Below are 22,982 nucleotides of genomic sequence, written 5' to 3'. Positions count from 1 at the left end.
GCAACCAATTGATGTGTCTCTCTCACATCAATGTTTCTCTCACTCTCTGCCTCTTCCCTCCCTCCTGTTCTCTCTAGAAATCAGTGGAAGAAATATCCTCGGGTGAAGATTTTTTTTAAAAAAGTGCTAATGGTGTTATGTTGAAAAATGTCATTTTTTAAGAAATCAATTCTGAAATTTTTAGGCGTAAAATGCTTTCTTTGATGTCTGTAATTTAACGTACTTCAGCTACAATAAAACATAAAGAAATGTGGCAAACGTTAACAACAAGGCGATGTGTACGCGGGTGTTTATTATACCATACCTCTCTCAAAGTTTAAAAAAATGTTTTAATATTTTCATAATAAAAAAAATCCTTAAAAATCCCAGAACAATCACACCAATCATGACCTACAGTCACTGACAAGGCAACTGATTTTAATTAGCAAGGACACTGTGCGAGCACAGAACATTCGGTGACAGGCGGTGCCGGCGTGACAAAGCACGAGAGCTGAATGTGGTTGCTGAGAAACAAAAGAGCAAGCCAGTCACAAGGCCACCGACCACGCGTGGCTTTTGCTGAGAACTCACGAACCTCTGAGCACAGGCTACCCTCTGAGCGCGTTCACACGGCCGACAATGGTGGTCTGCTCGGGGAGCCCTTGCCAGATGGCGGACGCTGGTGAACCTAGCACCCTGGTCAAAGCAGAAAGGTCAGCCTTGCTGTTCTGGCCCCTGTGGCCCCTGCAGGCCCATCAGTAAAGCCATAGCCTCCCGGCCGGTGTGGCTCAGTGGTTGAGCGTCAACCCATGAACCAGGAGGTCACGGTCCAATGCCTGGGTTGTGGGTTCGATCCCCAGTAGGGGCTGTGCAGGAGGCAGCTAATCAATGATTTTCTCTCATCATGGATGTTTCTAGCCCTCTCTGCCTCTCTCTGAAATCAGTGAAAACATATTTTAAAAAATTAAATTAAAAAACAACAACACAAAGCCACAGCCATGGGGCTTCATATCCCAAAAGTGACATCTTTTGATGACATAATAATGTCAAGTTTTTCAATATAAAAGGAAAAAGAGTAAATCAGAAGGAAAACCGGTGCCTGGGGGAAATATCATAGCTAGGCTAGTACAACAGCAAAGGGCCCATTATCTTCAGTAAAGAAAGAGTTTGCGCAAATTAAAAAATTATATGTTTTTATTAATTTCAGAGAGGATGGGAAAAGGACATAGAGAAACATCGATGAGAGAGACACATCCATCAGCTGCCTCCTGCACGCCCCCCACTGGGGATCGAGCCTGCAACCCAGGCACGTGCCCTGAATGGAATCGAACTGGGGACCTCTTGGCCCCTGGGTCCATGCTCAACCACGGAGCCACACCAATCGGGCTGTGCACATTTTTTTAATGAGAGAAAGTTTATTTAGGAAGCCACAGAGGTAGCGGAAGTGAGCCAGCCTGGCTGTGTAGGCTCAGGAAGCAAGTCGCAGAAGCAGAAGAAGGTCCTTAGAGCGGAGGGGAGAGAAAAGTCACGCTCCTGGGGGAAGGCGAGGGGGACGGAAAGGCGAGGGGGACGGAAAGGCGAGGGGCGCTCCCAAGGGGGAGAGCACCGAGTTTGTGCAAACTGAAAAGGCAATTAGGTAAACCCCAACAGAGAAATGTCAAGACTCACAAATAAAAAACCACAGTAAGTCAGCAACCTACAGAAAAGGGGCTCCGCCTCACTGAAGATGCCAATCGGAATAACGAGGTCCCGTGCTCTGCCTGCTCAGACACCGAACACTCACACACCATCACAAGGCCCGGAGCTGGCAGGACACTCCCGGGCGCGCGGGGTATTGGTGCAGCCCCTCGAGAAGCAATTTGGAGAAATGTATCACAAGCGAAAAAAAATATTCATGCCCACTGGCTCCGTGATAACACTTCTGGGAAACTGTTCTATGAAAACAATTGAGAATATGAAAAAAAAAAAGGCCTTCGATAGATTAAGATCCCAGATTCATTTGTAATAATGAGCACTGGAAGCAATCCAGACGCCCTGGGAGCACGCTCCCCCCCAGCTTCCACTGCGAGAGGAGAAGCACTTGTTAACCAGAGAGGAGCCAGATGGCTCTCCTTTGCTGAAACATCCCTCCTTCCAAGCCTTAAGGTTTATAATACACCCCCCCACCCCCCTTATAAAAAAGCACACGTGCTTATACATTTAGAACGCAACGTTAAAAAAAATTTTTTTAAACCTATACTCCCACCACCCAGAGGTAAACACTAACCACATATCTTTCTGCTATTTTTCTATCTGTATGTATACATCTGTTACACATATTTTCATATGTATATTTTTAATTAATATCAGAGAGGAAGGGAGAGGGAGAGAAGGATAGAAACATCAGTGATGAGAGAGAATCATGGATCGGCTGCCTCCTGCACGCCCCACACTGGGGACCGAGCCTGCAACCTGGGCATGTGCCCTGACGGGGAATCGAACCGTGACCTCCTGGTTCATAGGTCAGTGCTCAGCCACTGAGCCACACCGGCCGGGCCCACATATTTCTTTTCTAAAATGAAGTTATATTGTATCTCACTTTATACTGTTTTTGAAATTACTAAGATGACATTCATATCTCTATGTAATTACAGGATCTTCTATTAGATCGTCTGAATTGCTGTACAATATTACCCCAAAGGACATACTGGCGTTTATCTAACTAATTTCCTACTGCTGGACATTTAGGTTGGTTTGCTTTTTGTTTGTTTGTTTTTACTGTTATAAATGATGCTTCAAGGAAAATCCTTATAGCTAAATCCCTGTACTCAGTTACAATTATTTCCTGAAAATAGATTCCTGTAAATAAAACCCATTAATCAAAGGCTAGTCAAACCACAATGGTGTCTGAAAGGTATGCCCAATTCTCGTCTTTTACCTATTAGGACCATTCTCTGCAGTGGTAATGTAATAACTTTCATCAGAATGAAAGTATCATCACCATCACAGAAAACTAAAGACATTTATTTCATTTTATTTCTGGCTTTTCTGGCCTTGGCAGTTGAAGACACTGTGGCAGACACTGCCTAGCTACTCAGTCAAAGGCCATTTCTTTTTTTCCTTTAGCTTAACAGAATCTCAAATTTGTCCGGAGCAGGAAATTTGCTAGGTGATAAAGAATGAGAATCGGCCCTAGCCGGCTTGTCCCAGTGGATAGAGCATTGGCCTTTGGACTGAAGGGTCCCAGGTTCGATTCTGGTCAAGGGCACATGCCTGGGTTGTGGGCTCCATCCTCAGTAGGGGGTGTGCAGGAGGCAGCCAATCACCATTGATGTTTATCTCTCTCACCATTGATGTTTATCTCTCTCTCTCCCTCTCCCTTCCTTCCTGAAATCAATAAAAATATATTTAAAAAAAAGAATGAGAACTGGTCTAAGCCAATCATGGCACCCAATTCTGTACACACCCCCGCCCCTTTTTTCTGGGGGAGTGGAAGGATGGCCTAGGGACCCAAGACTGACAATGGACCCAAGGAGTCTGCCCAGGGCATTTACAGGGAGGCTGTGTGGACCACCACCCCCCCGCCCCGCCTCCGCCCCCCTGCCATGACGCAGATGTGATGGACAGAGCTGCAGAGGTCTTATCACCAGGAGGGAAAGGCCAATGAACGACAAAGCAAACACACACAGAGCCCTCAGACCGAACATGGCGGAGCGGGTGCCAGTGTTGGCAGCCGCGTGCCTCTGATTCCTCTTCCCAATGAGAACAGTTCTGTCTGCGTAAGCACCATGATTAGGTTCTGATCCGTGCAGCCAAAGCACTCTAACTGAAACACAAAAGGATTACTACCCCCCAGGAAAAGAAATGGCCCTTAACTCAGGAGGCAGAATGGTATGAGACAGGGCAACGTTCTCACGGTGACACTCAGTTAACCAAGTGACCGTGAGGACACCACTTTGAATGACAGGTGAAATAACTGAAATGGGTCAAAACCCAATGCCAGTGTGTGCCAGGGCCTTGACGGGTCAACCATGGGGCCCCAGCACCCCCCACCCCGCACCCCCCTTCTCCCCCGTCACAGCTGTGTATTCCCTTCTCTCTGCCAGGAATGAGATGGAACGGAACCTAGAAGGTGACATCTCAAGCTCAGGTGCCAGAAAGAACCTAAACTTTTTTTTTAATCCTCACCTGAGGATGTTTTTCCATTGGTTGTTAGAGAGAGTGGAAGAGAGAGGGAAAGACAGAGAGAAACATCCATGTGAGAGAAACACATCGATTGGCTGCCTCCTGCACGAGCCCGGAGCAGGGCCCGGGCCGGGGAGGAGCCTACAACCCAGGTACGTGCCCTTGACCAGAGTCGAATCTAGGACCCTTTGGCCCTCAGGCCAGCGCTCTACCCACTGAGCAACACTGGCTAGGGCTAGAACCTAAACTTGCTCGTTCTTACACTTGGTTCTCCTCCCATAAGCACTTGCCTTTGTCAGAATAGGCACGTGCCCCTCCAGCGTTCCTCAGCCGGCTGAGCTAGCACGTCCCCTCCGGTGGGTGGGCAGGCGAGGCCCGGGCTGCCTGTGGGAATCCGTGGCATCTATTATTTTTGGAAAGCCTATCTAAAGAGCAGAGAGTGTTCCCATGATGCTCGCTGGTTACGGGGCACAGCGGTCCTTATATGGAAGCAGTCAAGATCAAGGTACCTATTTTCTTTCTGGGGGGTGGAGAGAGGCGTGTGCATGCTGGGTTCTTCAATGAGAACCTCCACGTGGTGTCCCTTCATCCAGCCGATTATGGTGTTTGATTACCAAGCCCCCTTCCCGGGCTGTGGGTGGCGGCTCTGTGGGGTCAGGCATATCTGGCCACGGCTGTCCCCTCAGCAACACGCCTTGGGAGCCCTTGAGCCCAAGCTCCCCTTTGCCAGCTAATTGCCACTTGCGGGCCTGCCAGCCTCACTTCCTGGTGATTTACCAGCGAGTGGTTAATCGTTCTCTTCACGGAGAAGGGGGCCGCTGATCGGAAACATTTTGAACAAAGGAGACCTCTGGTAAGTCTTTGCGGCAGAGGCAGGCACGGTCACAGAGCCGGGCCTCCAGGAATGACTCAGGAAGAGGACTCCTCCGTGAGGACAGGGCGTTGTCGCCTGTCGGGGAGACGTCACAAGTGGCCACGCGTGGACGCAGCACAGCCGGGGTCTCTCCAGTGCGCAGAGGCACAAACACTGAGCTTTAACAACCTGTTCTGTTTCCGTTTTGAGTTCTTCCTTCTTTTGAGTCTTTTCATTGAAACTTTCCCCTCTTTATCCTTCCTACTTTGGTTCCTCCAAAGTTTGAAGAAATGGCTCCAAGCAGCTGGGGGCAGGGGGGTGGGGGGCGTTTCTCAGACCATCCTGGGTGTCTGTGAGCTCAGGCCCTGGGTGGGACCGGGGCGGGTGTGACCTGAGGCAGCCCAGCCAGTGCCCTGTCTCTGCCGGGAGCCTCCATGTCTTGCCCTTCCCCAGTGACCTGAGGCTTCCAACCAATGAGTTGGGGTGTGAGGCAGGCGTGGGAGGGGGCCACCTGGCAGGGGAGGGGTTGTTCCGCCCCCTCCCCCCGTCAGGCACTAATTCAGCGTGGAAAGGCGGGAAATCCTCACAGCCCACGTCAGCCAGAAGTTCTGGTGTCATGCTTGCAAGAAACCAGCATCATTTACACCAGGCGATACTGTGCAGCAGTAAGACAGAAGGCTCTCTTACCCTTCGAGATGGCATGGAGGGACCTGGAGAGCATCACGCTAAGTGAAATAAGTCAGTCAGAGAAAGACAAGTATCACAGGATCTCACTCATGTGTGGAATCTAATAACAAAACAAACTGATGAACGGAGTGGATCCAGAGTCAGGAAGCATGGAACAGAGGGCGGAATGTTGGAGTGAAGGCGGGGGAGGGTGGATGGGTGGGAGGTGATCAACCAAAGACCTTGTATGCATAGATGCATAACCCATGGACACAGACAGTGGGGTGGGAGGGTTGGGGGGTGAGGGTAAGCTGGATGGGGGGAAAAAGGGGACATATGTAATACTTTCAACAGTAAAGATTAAAATAAAAAAGAAATCAGCATCATGCCTGCTTCCACTTTATGCAAATTCTCCCTGAGCCTCTTCATTTCAGAAAACAGCATCCCCCCCCCTGCACCGCCTCCCCCCCCCCCCCCCCCCCCCGCAAGGCCTGGACTTTGAACCCCCCCTGGGTTCGTCAGCTACCCTGAATTCTTTCAAGAGGTTTCCAGGTCACATACACCAGCCAGTCTCGCTTGCAGCCACCATATCCTTAGTAACTGCGGGGGCTCTCCCACCTCCCTGAAAGGGGGCCTGTTTTCCTAAAGCCAGCTTTCAGCTCCTCTCATCGCCTGGGTGAGGCCCTTTGGTCCCCGAGTCTGTGACCAGCGCCATGTGCGCCTCGAAACCACTCTGAGCATCGGGAGGGTGTCCTAGACCCTCGGAGGAGCAGACCAAGACTATGAACCCTCTCCTAGAAGAAAACACTGTGACAGCTTAAACAGTGGGGACTCGAGGTTAAGGACTGCTATTAGTCCTGGCCGGTGTGGCTCAGTGAATAGAGCGTCGGCCAGCAGACCAGAGGGTCCCGGGTTCGAGTCCAGTCAAGGGCACGTTCCTTGGCTGCAGATTCCTCCCCAGCCCGGGCCCTGGTCGGGTCTCGTGCAGGAGGCAACCAATCGATGCGTTTCTCTCACATCGATGTTTCTGTCTCGCCCTCTCTCTTCCACTCTTTCTAAATATCAATGGAAAAATATCCTTGGGTGGGGAATAACAAAAAACAAACAAACAAAAAGAAGTGCTACTAGGTGTCACCTCACCCCCTCACTGACTAGCGCTCCAACTAGGGGGCCAGCGGCTGCTGCTGACACTGCCCAGGGAGCAGGGCGGACACGTGGGCGGGACGGCGGCAGGCCGCCTCCTGGTGCTGGGCTCAGGCTCTGAGCAGCGGGTCGGACATGCTTTCCTTTCCCAAGTGACATCTCCATTTCAAGGAACCTGGCATGTCTGAAAGGTCACCTGTCTGGCAGCCCTGCGGGGCCAGAAGGGGCAGAGCTGCAGGCAGAGGCGTCCTGCTGACCACGGGCACCGCCGGCTGGCCCTGCGGCCGCACTGCGGGGGGATGGGGGGTGGGGGGGGGGCCGAGAAGGGCCACGTTACCTTCGTCAGCTGCTGCTCCGACGAAAACCCCAAACCAAACACCGTGTTGGCTCTGCTGTCGGCCCACTGCCCGAACTTCTGCGAAGTTTTGGTGAAAGTCATATTGGGTGTGATTGTGCTGTTTATAATCACCTGCAGGAAGACAGCCGGAGAGCGGAGATGTGAACACGAGTCAGACACACAGTGCCTCCCTGTCTCTGTGGGTAAAGCCAGGATCTGGCGCAGAATGCAGGCCCCCCACCCTCCCCGACCGGGACATCCGTCCCGACTTCTCGCCCTTCTGGCACCTCCCACGCTGAGTCAGGTACACAGCCACGATGAGGGGCAACGCCAGAGACTTAAAAACAGACTCTCAGCCTAAAGTAAGAACTTACAAGTCACCAGTGGGAGAAAGTCTCTCCTAAGTCTAGTTTCCAAAATTGCTCTTTATTTGCCCAAAGCTGCCAGGCACCCAATTGCCCTTGACGGCCAGCCAGATCACACGTTCGCTGAAGAACGTCATGTCATACCTTTCTAAGCACCTGGCGTCCCAGTGTCCAGCTCTAACAACTTAGTTTCCATAAGCAATCGGGCCTCGCTGCTTCGAAACAGGGAGGGAAGGATACACCCCAAGTGGGGTGATGTTTGGAGGGTTGATTTACAAAGAGACTACGTACGCAGGCATGAGCTGGGCGTGGGGAGAGTGAGGGACAGGGGAGGGACCTGGTGCTGACCATCGCCCCTCCATGGCCTAAAAGGACGAGGGAATGAAGAGGCTATAGAATGTGGCCTGGCCGGGGTGACTCAGTGGTTGAACGTTGACCTATGAACCAGGAGGTCATGGTTTGATTCCTGGTCAGGGCACATGTCCAGATTGTGGGCTTGATCCCCAGTGGGGGGCCTGCAGGAAGCAGCCGATCAATGATTCTCTCTCATCATTGATGTTTCTCTCTCTCTCCCTCTCCCTTCCTCTCTGAAATCAATAAAAATATTATTTTAAAAAAATCATATCCAGTCCTAGCTGGTTTGGCTCAGTGGATAGCCTGCAGACTAAAGGGTCTGGGGTTCGAGTCCGGTCAAGGGCACATGCCCGGGTTGTGGGCTCGATCCCCAGTAGGGGACCTGTAGGAAGCAGCCAACCAATGATTCTCTCATCATTGATGTTTCTATCTCTCTCCCTCTCCCTTCCTCTCTGAAATCAATATATATATATATATATATATATATATATATATATATTTATTATTATTTTTTTTTAAGAGGCTATAGGACGTGGAAGGAGAGAGTCCAGGAGAGCAGGTTGCCATGAAAAGAGAGGTGACCTTCTGCGGAAGACACACCAGCAAAGCAAACACCCTCGCCCCCTTGCCTCTGATCTCCTGCCATCCGCCAAACCCAAGCAGAAGCCAGAGGCCCCGCAGGCCAGCCTCTCAGGCCGGAACAGGGCAGAGGAGAGCCAGGAGGGGTGGGAGGAGGACCTCCAGCACGCGGTGATCACTCATTCATTCGGCACAGCTTCCTCTCTGCACTTTCCGCCAGGCATGCTGCCAGCTCAGACACGAAGATGAATGAGTCCCGATTCCTGCTCTTCACCTTGCAGGTGGCCAGGAAGAGGGTAGAGACAGGTAAACAAATAGTCACCAAAGAACCGATGTGTCATAAAGTATCAGTAATAGGCTCCCTCTGACAGAAATCCTTGGAAGCCCTAAGACTCTAAGAAACACTCCAGAAAAAACGCCCTTGGAAATCAGGGATTCTTGGATGTCTGCTAAGCAGCATAATCACTGTGTATAAAACGAGAACTAAGCCTCCCTCAGTCCCCAGGTCCCCACTTCTCACCCCCATCCCCAGGACGTCCCTCCCACCCACACACCTGCACGGGGCACGCACCACCGAGGCCTCTCGCTCGGGGCACACGCCCTGCTCCCCTTGCATGTTGCGGTGGGAGTGCCTCTGCCCCCTCATCCCCTACGGACAGGCCTGCTCCCAGGGGCAGGGGGGTGGCTTTGGTTCTGGGTCAGCACGGCGACCTCTCATTCTGTCACCAGCATCAAGGAGCCCAGGCATTTCCCAAACACAACCTACAGGATCCCAGGCACGGGAGGTCAGCCAAGGAGGTGAAGGAAGCCTGCTCCTCCCACCGGCTGCTCTTGCAATCCCCCAGGTGGGTCCTGCAGGCTCGGCAAAGCCCTGGCTCTTGGACAGCTCGCCAAAGGCCCTGGGGCTTTTGGAACTTCCTAGGTCTTTGGGGGAGGGGGTAGGGGGGAGGGGGGAGAAGGGGGAGGATAGCCATCATTTTCTTCTACAGGATCCTTTACACTCAACAACCTCAACGCCCTCACAGTAAGCCCTTCGCTACCATTAGTGAGCCGACCGCTGGCTGCTCTCCCGGGAAACCCAGCGCGCTGACCTTCTCAAAGCGGCCGACTGACAGCGGGAGCGACCGCGCTGCCAAAACGATCAACCAGGCCCTTCTCCCTGCACTTCCACTAACACCCTGGGCTGCACGTGGCTCAGGCACCGAGACAAGTCCTCCTGCGAAGCTGGACAGGCAGCTCCTCCGGATCCGCTCCTTCTGGGCACGAACCTCCCCGTCGTCCGGTCCCTGCCTCGCCCGGGAAGCCCCCTCAGTGCTTCAGTGTAGCTCTGAGGCTCTGCTTGTTTCTGACTTTCACCTTCCTCAGCATGAATGAGGAGGTGAAAGAAAGCAGGCACCTGTGAAAGGCCTTTTGTCTGCTCTGGGTCTGCGGCGTGAGTGCCTGTTCAGGTGTGTGGGGGAGGGGGACACCCGGGGGGTAGGGGTAAGGGGATGGGGCCTGGGGCCCGAGGGAGGCTTGGTTCGGGGCAGGCGCATGGGCCCCCTCCTGTGAGCCCAGAGAGGACGAGGACGTAAGTCATAAGCTCAAGTTCACTAGGAATGTGGAAACTGTATCACCATTGTTTGCTGCTGTTGTAAATCCTCACCAGAGGATATTTTTCCATTGATTTTTAGAGAGAGAAGGGAGAGGGAGAGACAGAGACAAACATCGACGTGAGAAAGACATCGATTGGTTGCCTCCTGCACGCACCCCGACCAGGGCCGGGGAATCTGCAACCAAGGTTTGTGCCCTTCACCAGAATCGAACCCGGGGCCTTTCAGTCCTTGGGCCGATACTCCAACCACTGAGCTAAACCGGCCAGGGTGAAACTATAGTACCATTACATTCAGAATATGTCTGATGATACGAAGTAAGGGTCGGGCGAGGATGCGGGGCAACAGGAGCTTATAGAACGGCAAAGCCACTGTGGAAACCAATGTGGAAGGGGCACATTCTCTGCCACCAGGAAATCCCAGTCCTCGGTGTACACCCGAGAGAAAGCTTCGCGTGGGGAAAGCAGGGCAAAGGGACACGAGTGATCACAGTAGCCGTGTTCGCAAAAAGCACGCCCACCGCCAGCAGAAGGCACCGGCTGGGCTGCGTCCATGCAGTGAAGTACTGCCCGGCGGTGGACATGACCAAGGCTGCAGGCACCAACCTGGCTGAATCACAAACATTTAACATGATGTAAAAAAATAAAAAGGAAGTCACAAAAGCAGACATACAGTATAGGTTTCCAGGACAATTCTATGTACATGAAAGCCTAAAACACCCAAAACTAAATAATATATTACCGAGCACAGGGATCCACCAACTAGTATAGCCCTCTGGCCAGGTGCACCTGCGGTCTGCTTTTGTAAATAAAGTTTTATTGGCACACAGCCACAGCCATCCGTTTACACACTGGTCTGTGGCTGTGGTTCCTGCTACGAGAGTAAAGCTGAATGGCTGCCACGGACTATGTGGCTCATTAAAAAATTACTACCAGCCCCAGCTGGCTTGGCTTCTCTCTCTCTCTCCCTCTCCCTTCCTCTCTGAAATCCATAAAGATATATTTAAAAAAACAAAATGGGAAATAGGTCCCCCAAACTCCTCTTCATGGAAAGTCTTTCCCACGCCCAGGGAGGGGGAAGTTGGAGGAAGTCGGATGTTTGCTACCAGAGGCTGGGACCGTGTTGCAGCCGTTGGAAGCCACGCTGCCGGCTTCCAAAGCAGATGTCAACAGATGCTTCTGTCCTTTGTCGTTCACCACAGTCAGGGAAGGAAAGAAACCAACGTGCGCTGAAAACCTACTGTGTGCTGAGAACCTCCCATGTGCTTGCTCCCTGAACAGAAGATGCCTGTATTTATCCAGAAGAGGACACTGTAGTGATGGGCGGGGGGACCCTGACTGTGATTTTGGAAGCAATTTTGCATTTCCAAAAGAAAACACCACGCAAGTCAGATTGCAGAGGCGTCGAGCCTCCCACGGTCCCCGCCAGGCAGTGCTGGCTGCCTGGGGTGTTGCTGAACCCCTGTAGGACGGGTGACCTCGAAGGTCTCTCCCAATATAGGTTCCTGTGATCCTATAAATAACTAGAGCCACGGGCAGCAGCGCCGTCCAGAGCTCCTGCAAGAAACACCTGCTCCAGGCCAGTCTTGTGCACGGGCGCAGCCGCGGCTCCCAAGGATGCGGTGACTAACCCGGCCTGTGCGAGTGCCAGCAGCACCGTGAAACCAAGGGCCGACGGCTCAGTTACCACACGCTCTGGAAACGGAGCCCTCCAAACCCGCCATGGATCACACGGCTGTTTCTGCTGCCACGACTCGTATCAGAGCTCCGGGAAGCTGCATCTGCAAGGCACCCGCAAGGGGCTCCCATCTGTCCACTCGCACGGCCGACCTGGGTGACAGTCCGAGGTTCCGATCCTGGTTCCCTCTAGGCCAGTGGTTCTCAACCTTCCTAACGCCGTGACCCTTTAATGCAGTTCCTCATGTTGTGGTGACCCCCGATTTCATTGTTACAAATGGAACATAATGAAAGCATAGTGATTCATCACAAAAACAATATGTCATTATATATGTTTTCCGATGGTCTGAGGCGACCCCTGTGAAAGGGTCGTTCGACCCCCAAAGGGGTCGCGACCCACAGGTTGAGAACCGCTGCTCTAGGCAGTGGCCCTTCCCCTGCCCACTGTCCTCCTGTGGACACGGCACAGCTAGCACAGGTCTGGCGAGCACTCCGCCAACTTGCTCTCATCACCTAACTCCCCACCCACTCACTCGGTGGCATTGCCCACGCTGGCTGGGGGCCGGGGCTCCAAAGACAAGCCAGGCCTGCTCCCCGGCCTCACAGAGGGCAGTGATGGGGCAGCCTCACGCGCGGAAGGGGATCCGTGTAACTGTACAGTCGGGCCATGCTGGGCGGAGCATCCCAGTAAGCCTGCCTCGTCGTGTCTCCAGCAGCAGCTGGGACTGACACGTGAAACAGTGTCTCTGAGGAGAAGCAGCCTCTTAGCGTTTCAGGAAGAATGAACCACGGGCCTGAGCCCAGATTCGTCCCATGATGAGCCGCGCCAAGAGCTCTCTGGGGAAGGAGAGACCTTCACGCCTCCTTCCCCCAGTAAACACGGCGCAGGGTTGGACCGAGCGAGGAGCCTGCCCTCCGTTCCCTGTGTGGAGCGACAGCTGCTGGAGCCGCTGGCTGCCCCTCCTCCCGTCACGAGCCTGTGCCCTGCGGGCTACCTGTGGCTGACTCAGCAGCTCAGTGTGCTGTGACCTTTGCTCACAACGACCTCCAAGTCCCTTCCACAACTGCAACTTCCACTTGGATGGTGGGGCAGCTTCCCTCCCGGCCTCCCACCTTGGGGGGCAGCTGGCCCAGGAGCAGCAGGCAGAGGCGCCAGGTCATGGGCCTGATGTGGCCCGGCCGACAGGGAGCGGCAGGACCTGGGCCCCAGACCTGCCCAAGGCAGAGGTGCAGCCCGAGGCTCAGGACACAGCCCCAAAGGCTAGAACCATCTGTATCTCAGTTCAGATCAACATTTAGGGATCACAGGCCTAAAACAGAGTGTGTTGTCCCGATGTGGTACTGGGGGGTCAGGGGGCGGCCAAGGGCAGCAGACAAGAGCCCTGTCAACGCATCACCGGGGACATCGTCCCCTATTCCAGTCCCTGGGAAGGAAGGTCCGTCTGGCTTATGCAGGCAGGCGGAGGCTGGGGCTGGGGGCTTGGGAACGTGGCCGTGGGTGGGAAAGGGAGGCCGTAGATAATAGACAGTAAGAGCTGCTACCACCCTGCGGGGTCACCATCCTGGGTTCCTCTCCACTCTCCACACCCCTGCTGAGCTTGCGGCCGCTGCAGGCACAGGGTCCGATCTGGGCCTAGGCTGCTGGTTTTATATAAAGGTCCAGCGGGCAGAGGTGGCGTGGGGACCACCGTCCGGTGCTCTGCTCCCGTCCTCAGGGCAGGGCCCTTGCTCCCCATCCTTGGCCCCAAGTGGCAGCCACAGTAATTAAATGACTAAGGCCCACCCGTCCCCACCTTCCCACCTGGGCCTTTGCTCCCACAGAAAATATTCCCCTTTGCCGAAACCGGTTTGGCTCAGTGGATAGAGCGTCGGCCTGCGGACTGAGGGGTCCCGGGTTCGATTCTGGTCAAGGGCATGTACGTTGGTTGCGGGCACATCCCCAGTAGGGGGTGTGCAGGAGGCAGCTGGTCAATGTTTCTCTCTCATCGATGTTTCTAACTCTATCTCTCTCCCTTCCTCTTTGTAAAAAATCAATAAAATATATTAAAAAAAAAAAGAAAAGAAAATATTCCCCTTTGCAGAAGGTGGCCCTGTCGTGGTCGTGTGCCTGGTGGTAACGCAGGAACTCGGGGGGCGGGGGGGTGCTCCGGGAAGGGCAGGCGGCAGGTGCCAGAGGAGGGGTGGTCTGAGAGCCACGGGCTCCCTCTCTGAATCCCAGGGGACCCCCATGGCGGGGTTTCCAATGCCCACTTTTTAGGTGACTCCGTGACTTGATGGATCCCCCACACTGAGTCTAAATTAGCCCCATTCTGCAGCGAGGGGTCAGCCCACCTCCCCACACCCCTCTGATTTCTCACCGCTGACGCGTCTGGCCGGGACCCAGCACGCTGTCACAGCCTTCGGGACCCGCAGAGCCGCGCGGTGCCGTGGCTGACACTTTGACAGATTACTGAAAGCCCAGCTAACGGGACTGAAGCACTTCCTCTAAGAAAGCAGCTTTATCTGTACTTAAGCCCCATCTATCCTCGGATAACTCAGCTGACAACAGTGCAAACCCGCCTGACGGATGGCGGATGAAGTGACAGAATCGATAGATAAAGGGAAGCCGGGGGGCCTATCGGGACATCCTGGCGGAGTCCGGAGACTCCGGCTCAAAGGCCCAGAGCGGGCACGTGGCAACACAATACAACCGTGGTATCGCCATCTCTCCCAGAAGAAAAAAAATAAAGGCAGCTTTCAGACATTCAATCCAACACAAGTGCTGCCTGCCGCGTGCCAGGCCCTTTCACGCATCCTGCACGCTCACCAGAGCCCGGCCCAGTCTTGCCGTCCTGCTTGCTTAGACGGGAGCACCAGTTCCTGTGTCTCCGTGGGCATGACCAGCTGTTTCTACCGGACACATGGCCTGCACGACGCGGTGCCAGGATGCTCCCCTGCCAGCCGGGGACGCCTGCTGCGACCTGAAGGACCTGGGCACAGGCAGCAGCCTGCCAGGCCGGGCACAGCCTCTCCTTGACCTCAGCTGTGAAGTGAGGACTCCAGGCCCCCTTCCTGCCGCGGAGGAAGGGTTGTGGCAACTGGGAGGACGAGAAAGTATCCCGGGACCAAGCTGCCTTAATCTAAGCCGCCTTTATCTAAGAGGAGACTCAGAGAACACAGGCTGAGGGGAGAATTTTGCCTTAAAACAGGAGCCTCATCAAGAGATCAGCCCGGCTGGTGTGGCTCAGTGGTTGAGTGTCAACCCCAGGAGGTCACAGTTGGATTCCTGGTCAGGGCACATGCCCGGGGTGTGGGCCCGGTCCCCGGGGGGGGCGTGCAGGAGGCAGTGATTCTCTCTCATCATTGATGTTTCTCTCTCTCTCTCTCTCCCTCTCCCTTCCTCTCTGAAATAAATAAAATATATTTTATAAAAAGAGAGATCTGGAGGCACCGGGAGGCTCTCATGCCTTTCCTTGGGGGTGGAGGGGCTGGTCCTCCAATGGAGGCTTTCAGAGCCCTCTGGTCCACGGTTGAGGTTGAGGCGGGAGGAGCCTATGAGCAGGCCCCATTCTACTCCCAGCCTCCAGCCCCCGGCTGCCGACTGCCTGGGCGTGCTGGCCTGTAGGCCGCGGGCAGGATGGACTACAGGTGGGAGAGGTGGCCAGTCCGGAGACTATGCAAAGCTCTGAGCAAAACTGTTCCAGGAAAAGAGTTATGGCCTTGAATCAAAATATCAGGCATAAATGTGAGACACAAAAAATTGCTCTGACCAATTCAAAAGGGAATGACTTTAGGCTCTTTCATTTTTTTTTGTTTTGTTTTATTAATCCTCACCTGAGGATATTTCCCCATTGATTTTAGAGAGCGTGGAAGGGAATGGGGAGAGACAGAGAGAAACACTGATGTGAGAGACACATCGATTGGTTGCCTCCTGCATGCACCTGGGCCCGGGGCCAGGGCAGGGGCTTGAGCCTGCAACCGAGGTATGTGCCCTTGACTAGAATTGAACCCAGGACCCTGCAGTCCATGGGCTGACCCTCTATCCATTGAGCCAAACCAGCCAACGCTAGGCTCTTTCTTTTCCTTTCTTTCTTCCAACCTCCTTCTTTTTCTTTTTTTAGTCCAAGTGATTGAGAAACGGAGATGAAGAGGTGGTTTAGAGGGGAATTCAGCCTCAGATACATTTCATTTCAGGCGACAGCAGATAATCCATGTAAGAATGTCCAGCAGGATGAAAACAGATTATAAAGCAGCAGGACATTTTTTCTTTTGCAAATCTAGTGATACTTCTACTGCTATCCCTTTTTATTCTGCTTCCATATAATGTAGCAAAAATATCAAGGCAGAGAGAATAATGAAAGTAACCAGGAAAAAATGTATTTCAAGAAATATTCCAAATCACTTATTAAAATCAGCTCCTGTGCCTAAGAACACCAAAACCAGACTAGATATGATACCCAGTGCTGGCAAGGGTGGCATTCTCACCCTTGTCAGAACTGGCATTCTCAGACATGCTGGAAGAAAGGCCTCTTTGGGGAGCAAGTTGGCAACATCCATCAAGAGCTATAACATGTTGAATAGACATTTCTCCAAAGAGGACATACAAATGGCCAAGAGACACATGAAAAAATGTTCAAAGTCACTAATCATCAGAGAAATGCAAATGAAAACCACAATGAGTTATCACCTCACACCTGTCAGAGTGGCTATCATCAACAAATCAACAAACAACAAGTGCTGGTGAGGATGTGGAGAAAAGGGAACCCTTGTGCACTGCTGGTGGGAATGCAGACTGGTACAGCCACTGTGGAGAACAGTATGGAGTTTCCTCAAAAAATTAAAAGTGAAACTGCTGTTTGACCCAGTGATCCCACTTCTGGGAATATATCCTAAAAACCCCAAAACACCAATCAGAAAGGATATATGTGCCCCTATGTTCATAGCAGCGTTATCTATAAAAGCTAAGATTTGGAAACAGCCCCAGCGCCCATCAGTAGATGAGTGGATAAAAAAGCTGTGGGACATTACACTATGGAATACTATGCAGCTATAAAAAAGAGGGGTCCCTTACCCTTTGGGACAGCATGGATAGACCTAGAAAACATTATGCTAAGTGAAATAAGCCAAACTGAGAAAGAAGAATATCACATGATCTCACTCATTTGTGGAATTGAATGAACAAAATGAACTGACCAACAAAATAAGATCAGAAGCAGGGAGGGATGGAATAGACTGACAGGTCGGGTTGGGGACGAGAAGAGCTAAACCAAAGAACTTCTATACCTACATGTATAGCCCATGGACACGGGAAATAAAGACCTGGGGTTTGGGGGTAAAGGGTGAGAGGAGGGGGGGAAAGAGGGAAGGAAATGGCAGATATCGGTAATACTATCAACAATAAAAAAAATATTTAAAAAAAGATCTATAAAGTGTTACTATATTACTTCCAGGAATCCATCCTAAGGAAATGTCCAAAAGAAAGCAGTAGGTCTGTTCGATGATCAGATGAGGACATTGGTTGCATGAAGATGCTCATTATCTATAGTAATAAAAAACTGGAAGCCACTTAAAAATCTAACCATAAAGGGAGAGATTAAGGACATTATAGAGCGTTGGTGGAATGATTACACGGGCATCGAAATGCGAGTTATAAAGACAATGTGGTAACAGGGAAATCTTTTTTCTTCATTTGCCATAATTTTAAATGGAAAAAAAAAGCAGGATATGTGATTATAAGACATTATCACAATGACACCTGTGTGAAGGTGGCAGGATTTGGGGTGCTTCCTTTTCCCTCCACTTTCCATATCCATCACCTGGCTTTAGATCAGCGGTTCTCAACCTGTGGGTCGCGACCCCTTTGGGGGTCGAACGACCCTTTCACAGGGGTCGCCTAAGACCATCCGAAAACACATGTATAATTACATATTGTTTTTGTGATTAATCACTGTGCTTTAATGATGTTCAATTTGTAACAATGAAAATACATCCTGCATATTAGATATTTACATGACGATTCATAACAGTAACAAAATTACTGTTATGAAGTAGCAATGAAAATAATTTTATGGTTGGGGGTCACCACCACATGAGGAACTGTATGAAAGGGTCGCGGCATTAGGAAGGTTGAGAACCGCTGCTTTAGATGAAACATACGTGACTGTGAATGTTAAAATCAGCCCGTGGGTTGGTACCTTGGCTCCATCCACACTGATGATCCGATAGCTGTTCCTGATGACATCGTAGAAGTAGGAGACGGTGACAGCCTGCTTGCTCGCAGGCACCCAGTTCTTCTTGGTGGTGGGGTCAATCTGGAAGACGTGCGCGCGTGTGGTGAATATGGGCTGTTCTCTGCAAGACGAGAGATGGGCGCGTGAATTGATGGCGCGTGACTTCATGTATAATTTATTATTTATAAGCCACCTACTATTCCCAAAGATTTTAATCGCTTATAGGGAAAGATACATATGCATGAGGACAATTAAAATAAGAAAAGGGAAGAGAGGGGTGAGACACCAGAGAAGTCCTTACGGAAACCTAACACCCAGGGGCTGTGGGCAGCTGGCATAATAATCCATTTGCTTAAAATGCAACTCCTTGTTCAGTGACAGTTTTTGCGCCCCGTCAACTGTCCTATTTTTTTTTTTCTGACATCCTGTTGGCATTTTTAGGAATTTGCAACAAATTTATTGTGGGAGATTCTGCACTAACGTTAGGATTTTGCTAACCATTTGTAACCTCATATTCTATTTCTGTTAAGTGCTTCTCAAATCCAAAGCATTTTGTGAATGATGCATTCATTCATAATTGGCCAAACCTTAAAATTTTATGTTTCCAACGTATGAACCCTTTGAGTTTTATGTAAAATTCATCAAATCTTTCTCTTTGGCTATTCTTACCTCTACATTGCTGCTTTTTCATTCCACACACCTGTCAATTCTTCATGTGATTATTAACTGTTAGCTCATTATCTATTTTTTTGTTGAGTGGAGAATTAGTTAGATCTTGACAAAGAGCATTAAGAGAGAAGGCAGATGTATAAAAATTATAATAGATTTCACTGTTTCATATTTTAAGTTTCTATTTACAAAGTAACAAAATGAAACAGACTCACTACAAAATACTTATCTTTGAAAACAGGATCTTCAGGCAAACTGGCTCAAAAATCCTTAAGTGTTCAAAATAAGATAAAATGGGTGGGGGGTGGGAGTGCGGGGGGATTGCCACCAGAACGTAAAAACCATCCCATCGTTCATTAAAATGCTACAGAGTTCAGAAGTACTCGTTAGAGGCAAAAATTAAATCCAACGGTAACTTAGACAAATTAATTTTTTTAATCCTTAAAATGTCAAAAGAGATGACAACAAAGGGCACCCAAAGGGAGACAAACAAATCAAAAGGGAAAGGTGAAGGCTCTGGTCTCGAGATGGAGTGGTTTTAGGCAAAGCGGCCTTTGAACCGTAGTGACTAGGAGGCTGGTTACTGGGAAGAAAGCTCTTTCTAAGGAAACTTTCCCAGGAGAGCCAGGTACCCTCTGCGCATCCTGCAAGGGGCCCTGAACCCCACCAGGTATACGGGCAGCAACCACCAACCGCGGGTGCAGAGAAACGCAGAATCCGTTGGCATGACCATTTCTCCTCCTGCCCCCTCAGCGCAGCTGCTTCGAGAGGCCTGCTTTCCAGAGCGCGGGGACCAGTATTCCTCGCCCCTGGATCTTTCCTTCTAGGTCCTGGGAGCAGGAGAAGTGCCTCTGGGAATGTGGGCTACCAACAGCGACCGAGTGCACCCACCCATTCAACCCTAACCCGACACCCTCCAGCACAGGCTGAGCGCTGTAGAAACAACAGGAATATTCTCCCTGCAGCTGCCGCAGCTGCTGCCGAGGGCAGCCTGGGGGGCGCGTGCGCATGAACACAGCTCTCCCAACCCAGCCCACGTGGGCAAGCTGACATCTGGAGGCCCAGCTGTGCTGCTGCTGGCCCAGGCAGCGTATTTTGCTACTCGTCTAAGTTCCCCACCACAGAGGAAAACACTTGATCACGTGGGATTCTCCGGCACATGGAGAGGAGGGAGCGGTGGGAAGGGGTTTTTAAAGGACTGAATTGTGCTAAAACCCTGCCTCCCTTGTGCAGAGCACTAACAAGTCCCCCCCAGAAGGATGGGGCTTCCAGGCCTTCCCTCGTGCCCTCCACACCCAGGGAGAGAGATCGGGTCTGGGTTGCAGCACCTTAGACCTCCTACGGCAATTAGCTGGGGCGCTTCAACTACCAATACGAGTGTCCCGGCCCCAGCCTCGCCCCCAGGAACCTGGCTCTCCCGGGCAGGGGCCTGAGTAGCTTATTCTTCACAAGACTTCCAGGAGGTTTTTATCCTCAAAGAAGCTGGGGAGATCCTCACACTAGGCCAGGGGTCCTCAAACTTTTTAAACAGGGGGCCAGTTCACTGTCCCTCAGACCGTTGGAGGGCCAGACCATAGTTTAAAAAAAAACTATGAACAAATTCCTATGCACACTGCACATATCTTATTTTGAAGTAAAAAAACAAAATGGGAACAAATACAATATTTGTATTTGCATGTGGCCCGCGGGCCGTAGTTTGAGGACCCCTGCACTAGACAGTATCAGAAGATCTAGAAAATAATGGACGAAGTGATGGATACAGCCAGCATCTCTCCTCCAGAACGACACGGCTGACTGTGAATGGCACAGGGTAACTCCAGAATGTCCTCCCACAGCCCCCGGGGGATAATGGTGGGACCAATAACAGGATCTTTGGGTGTGAAGGATGGGGGGGGGTTGACAGGGAGGCAGAGGTGCTCTGGTCAGGAAAGAGGGCAGCTTGGGGGCGACCAAGCAGTGACCCTCCTCAAACAGTCCATGTCCCTGAAGCCCACAGGAGCGAGCAAGCGAAAGCAAAGCAGAGAGGGACAGAGAAGGGACAGAGAAGGGAGACAAGAAAAGACGGCCGGGCTTTCTGATCAGGGACAAGCGAACTCAGCAAGTCGTCTGCCTGGCATGATTCTGGCCAAGGTGAGCATGCAGACAAGAAGGGCCCATCTTGCCCTGGCTGGTTTGCCTCAGTGCAGTGGTTCTCAACCTTCTGGCCCTTTAAATACAGTTCCTCATGTTGTGACCCAACCATAAAATTATTTTCATTGCTACTTCATCACTCTAATGTTGCTACTGTTATGAATCGTCATGTAAATATCTGATATGCAGGATGGTCTTAGGCGACCCCTGTGAAAGGGTCGTTCGACCCCCAAAGGGGTCGCGACCCACAGGTTGAGAACCGCTGGCTCAGTGGATAAAGCATCGACCTGTGGACTGAAGGGTCCGGGTTCGATTGCAGTCAAGGGCACAGGCCCGGGGCTGTGGGCTCCATTCCCAGTAGGGGGCATGCAGGAGGCAGCCGATCAATGATTCTCTCATCATTGATGTTTCTCTCTCTCTCTCCCTCTCCCTTCTTCTCTGAAATCAATAAAAATATATTTAAAAAATTAAAAATTAAAAAAAGAAGGGCCCATCTCCAAATCTGCCTGCTCAGCTCTGGGGAGGACCTGATGCCGTGACAGGTTGCCCTCGGGACCCCAACCAGAAACGCCGTTTCTTGGGAGGGCACAGCTGGCCGCATGCTCAGTGGCCGCAGCCCTGGTCACCGTGGCCAGGCCTCTGCAGGGAGAGTGGCTGCTTCCGGGTGGAGAGAGGCACCGAGACCTGGGAGGGGAGCGGCTGGGGCTCCCGCCGGCCCCATCATCTGGGGGGGCACCATGGCGGTGCCCCTCAGTCCTCAGCACCTGCATAGCCAGCCTGGCAGCGGCTCCGTGCCCAGGAAAGTACCCACAGGACTGGGATTTCCACAGGCAGGACCAAGTCTGAAGCCACCGGGATGTTCTGTTTCAGTCCTACGTAACTTGCTTCTAAAATTCAAAAAACCGGATGGTGTTTAAAGAAAAGGCCCAAAATACACAATGATAAAAAGAAAAGCCAGCAGCTAATATTTACTGACGACGTAGCATTCTGCCAGGCTTTACAGGTGATCTCTCACTCGGGTCCAGTGATGCTGAGGGGAAGCCGTACAGCTGCGGAGAGCCCAGGACCTGCCGTGGGTGACACAGGCAGTGAGGGGCAGGTGGGCAGATCTGAGATGTTGAAGTCAGTGCAAGTGGCCTGGACAGCTTCCCTCTTAATCATCATGCTGCTCTCTCTCCCTAAAATAAGGGTCTGTACCTGGCAGCTTCTTTTTTTGTTTTTAATATATTTTTATTGATTTCAGAGAGGAAGGGAGAGGGAGAGAGAGATAGAAACATCAATGATGAGAGGGAATCACTGATTGGCTGCCTCCTGCACGCCTCCTACTGGAGATCGAGCCTGCAACCAGGGCATGTGCCCTTGGCCGGAATCGAACCTGGGACCCTTCAGTCTACAGACAGACACTCTATCCACGAGCCAAACTGCTTAGGGGATGGCAGCTTCTGATGTGTCTCCCAATGACCCCACCTCCTGGTACTCACCTCATGTACCCCCCTCCCTCTGAGCAGGGTAGGACCTGTGATTTGCTTTGAACCAAAAGAATATGGCAAAGGAGATGGGATATCCTTGTACAAGCAAGTTATGTAGGATGGTGACTTCTGTCTTGCTAGCAAAGTCTCTCCCGCTGGCGTTGATGAAGCCAGCTGCCATGGTGGGGAGGCCCACGTGGCAGGAACGGAGGGTGGCCCCCAACCCTACAGCCAGAGTGGAACTGAGGCCCTTCATCTAAAACCACTCGAGTCCTAGCCGGTTTGGCTCTGTGGACAGAGCCTCAGCCCGCAGCCTGAAGGGTCCCGGGTTCAATTCCAGTCAAGGGCATGTACCAAGGTTGCAAGCACCTGGTCGGTGGTGCATACAGGAGGCAACCAATCGATGTGTCTCTCGCACGTCGGTGTTTTTCTCTCTGTCTCTTCCTCTTCCTTCCACTCTCTCTCCAAAAATCAATGGGAAAAATATCCTCGGGCAAGGATTAAAAAGATAAAAATGAAAATAAAACCACCCGAGGACTGGAATTGTGCCAGCAACCGCTTGGAAGCTTAGCAGTGGGTCCCTCCACAGCTGAGCCTTCAGCTGAGACCCCAGCCCTGAATAACAACCTGATGACGCCTTCTAAGAGCCTCCGAAGCCGAGGACCCAGCTAAGCCTGGCCTGGACGCCTGGCCTGCGGAAATGTGCTTTCCCTGAAGCTGCTAAGTTTGTAGCAGCTCATTACACAGCAATAGATGACTAAGACATGGACCTTCACAGAAGTTAATAATACACCAAG

General features: G+C 51.8%; 1 protein-coding gene across 1 annotated transcript in view; it reads right to left on the bottom strand.

The window, feature by feature from the left end:
• Nucleotides 1-22,982, bottom strand: part of HOMER2 (homer scaffold protein 2) — a 65,500-nt gene that overhangs the window by 12,144 nt on the left and 30,374 nt on the right. The window contains 2 exon segments of the mRNA XM_070400527.1: nt 7,143-7,274; nt 17,882-18,038. Coding sequence (XP_070256628.1) covers nt 7,143-7,274; nt 17,882-18,038 — 289 coding nt within the window.

The sequence above is a fragment of the Myotis yumanensis genome, unplaced genomic scaffold (assembly GCF_028538775.1).
Source record: "Myotis yumanensis isolate MYYU_CA2020_CCGP unplaced genomic scaffold, mMyoYum1.0.hap1 SCAF_20, whole genome shotgun sequence".
NCBI lineage: Eukaryota > Metazoa > Chordata > Mammalia > Chiroptera > Vespertilionidae > Myotis > Myotis yumanensis.
Note: the sequence above shows the minus strand (reverse complement) of the source record. Positions and strands in the feature narration are given on the sequence as shown.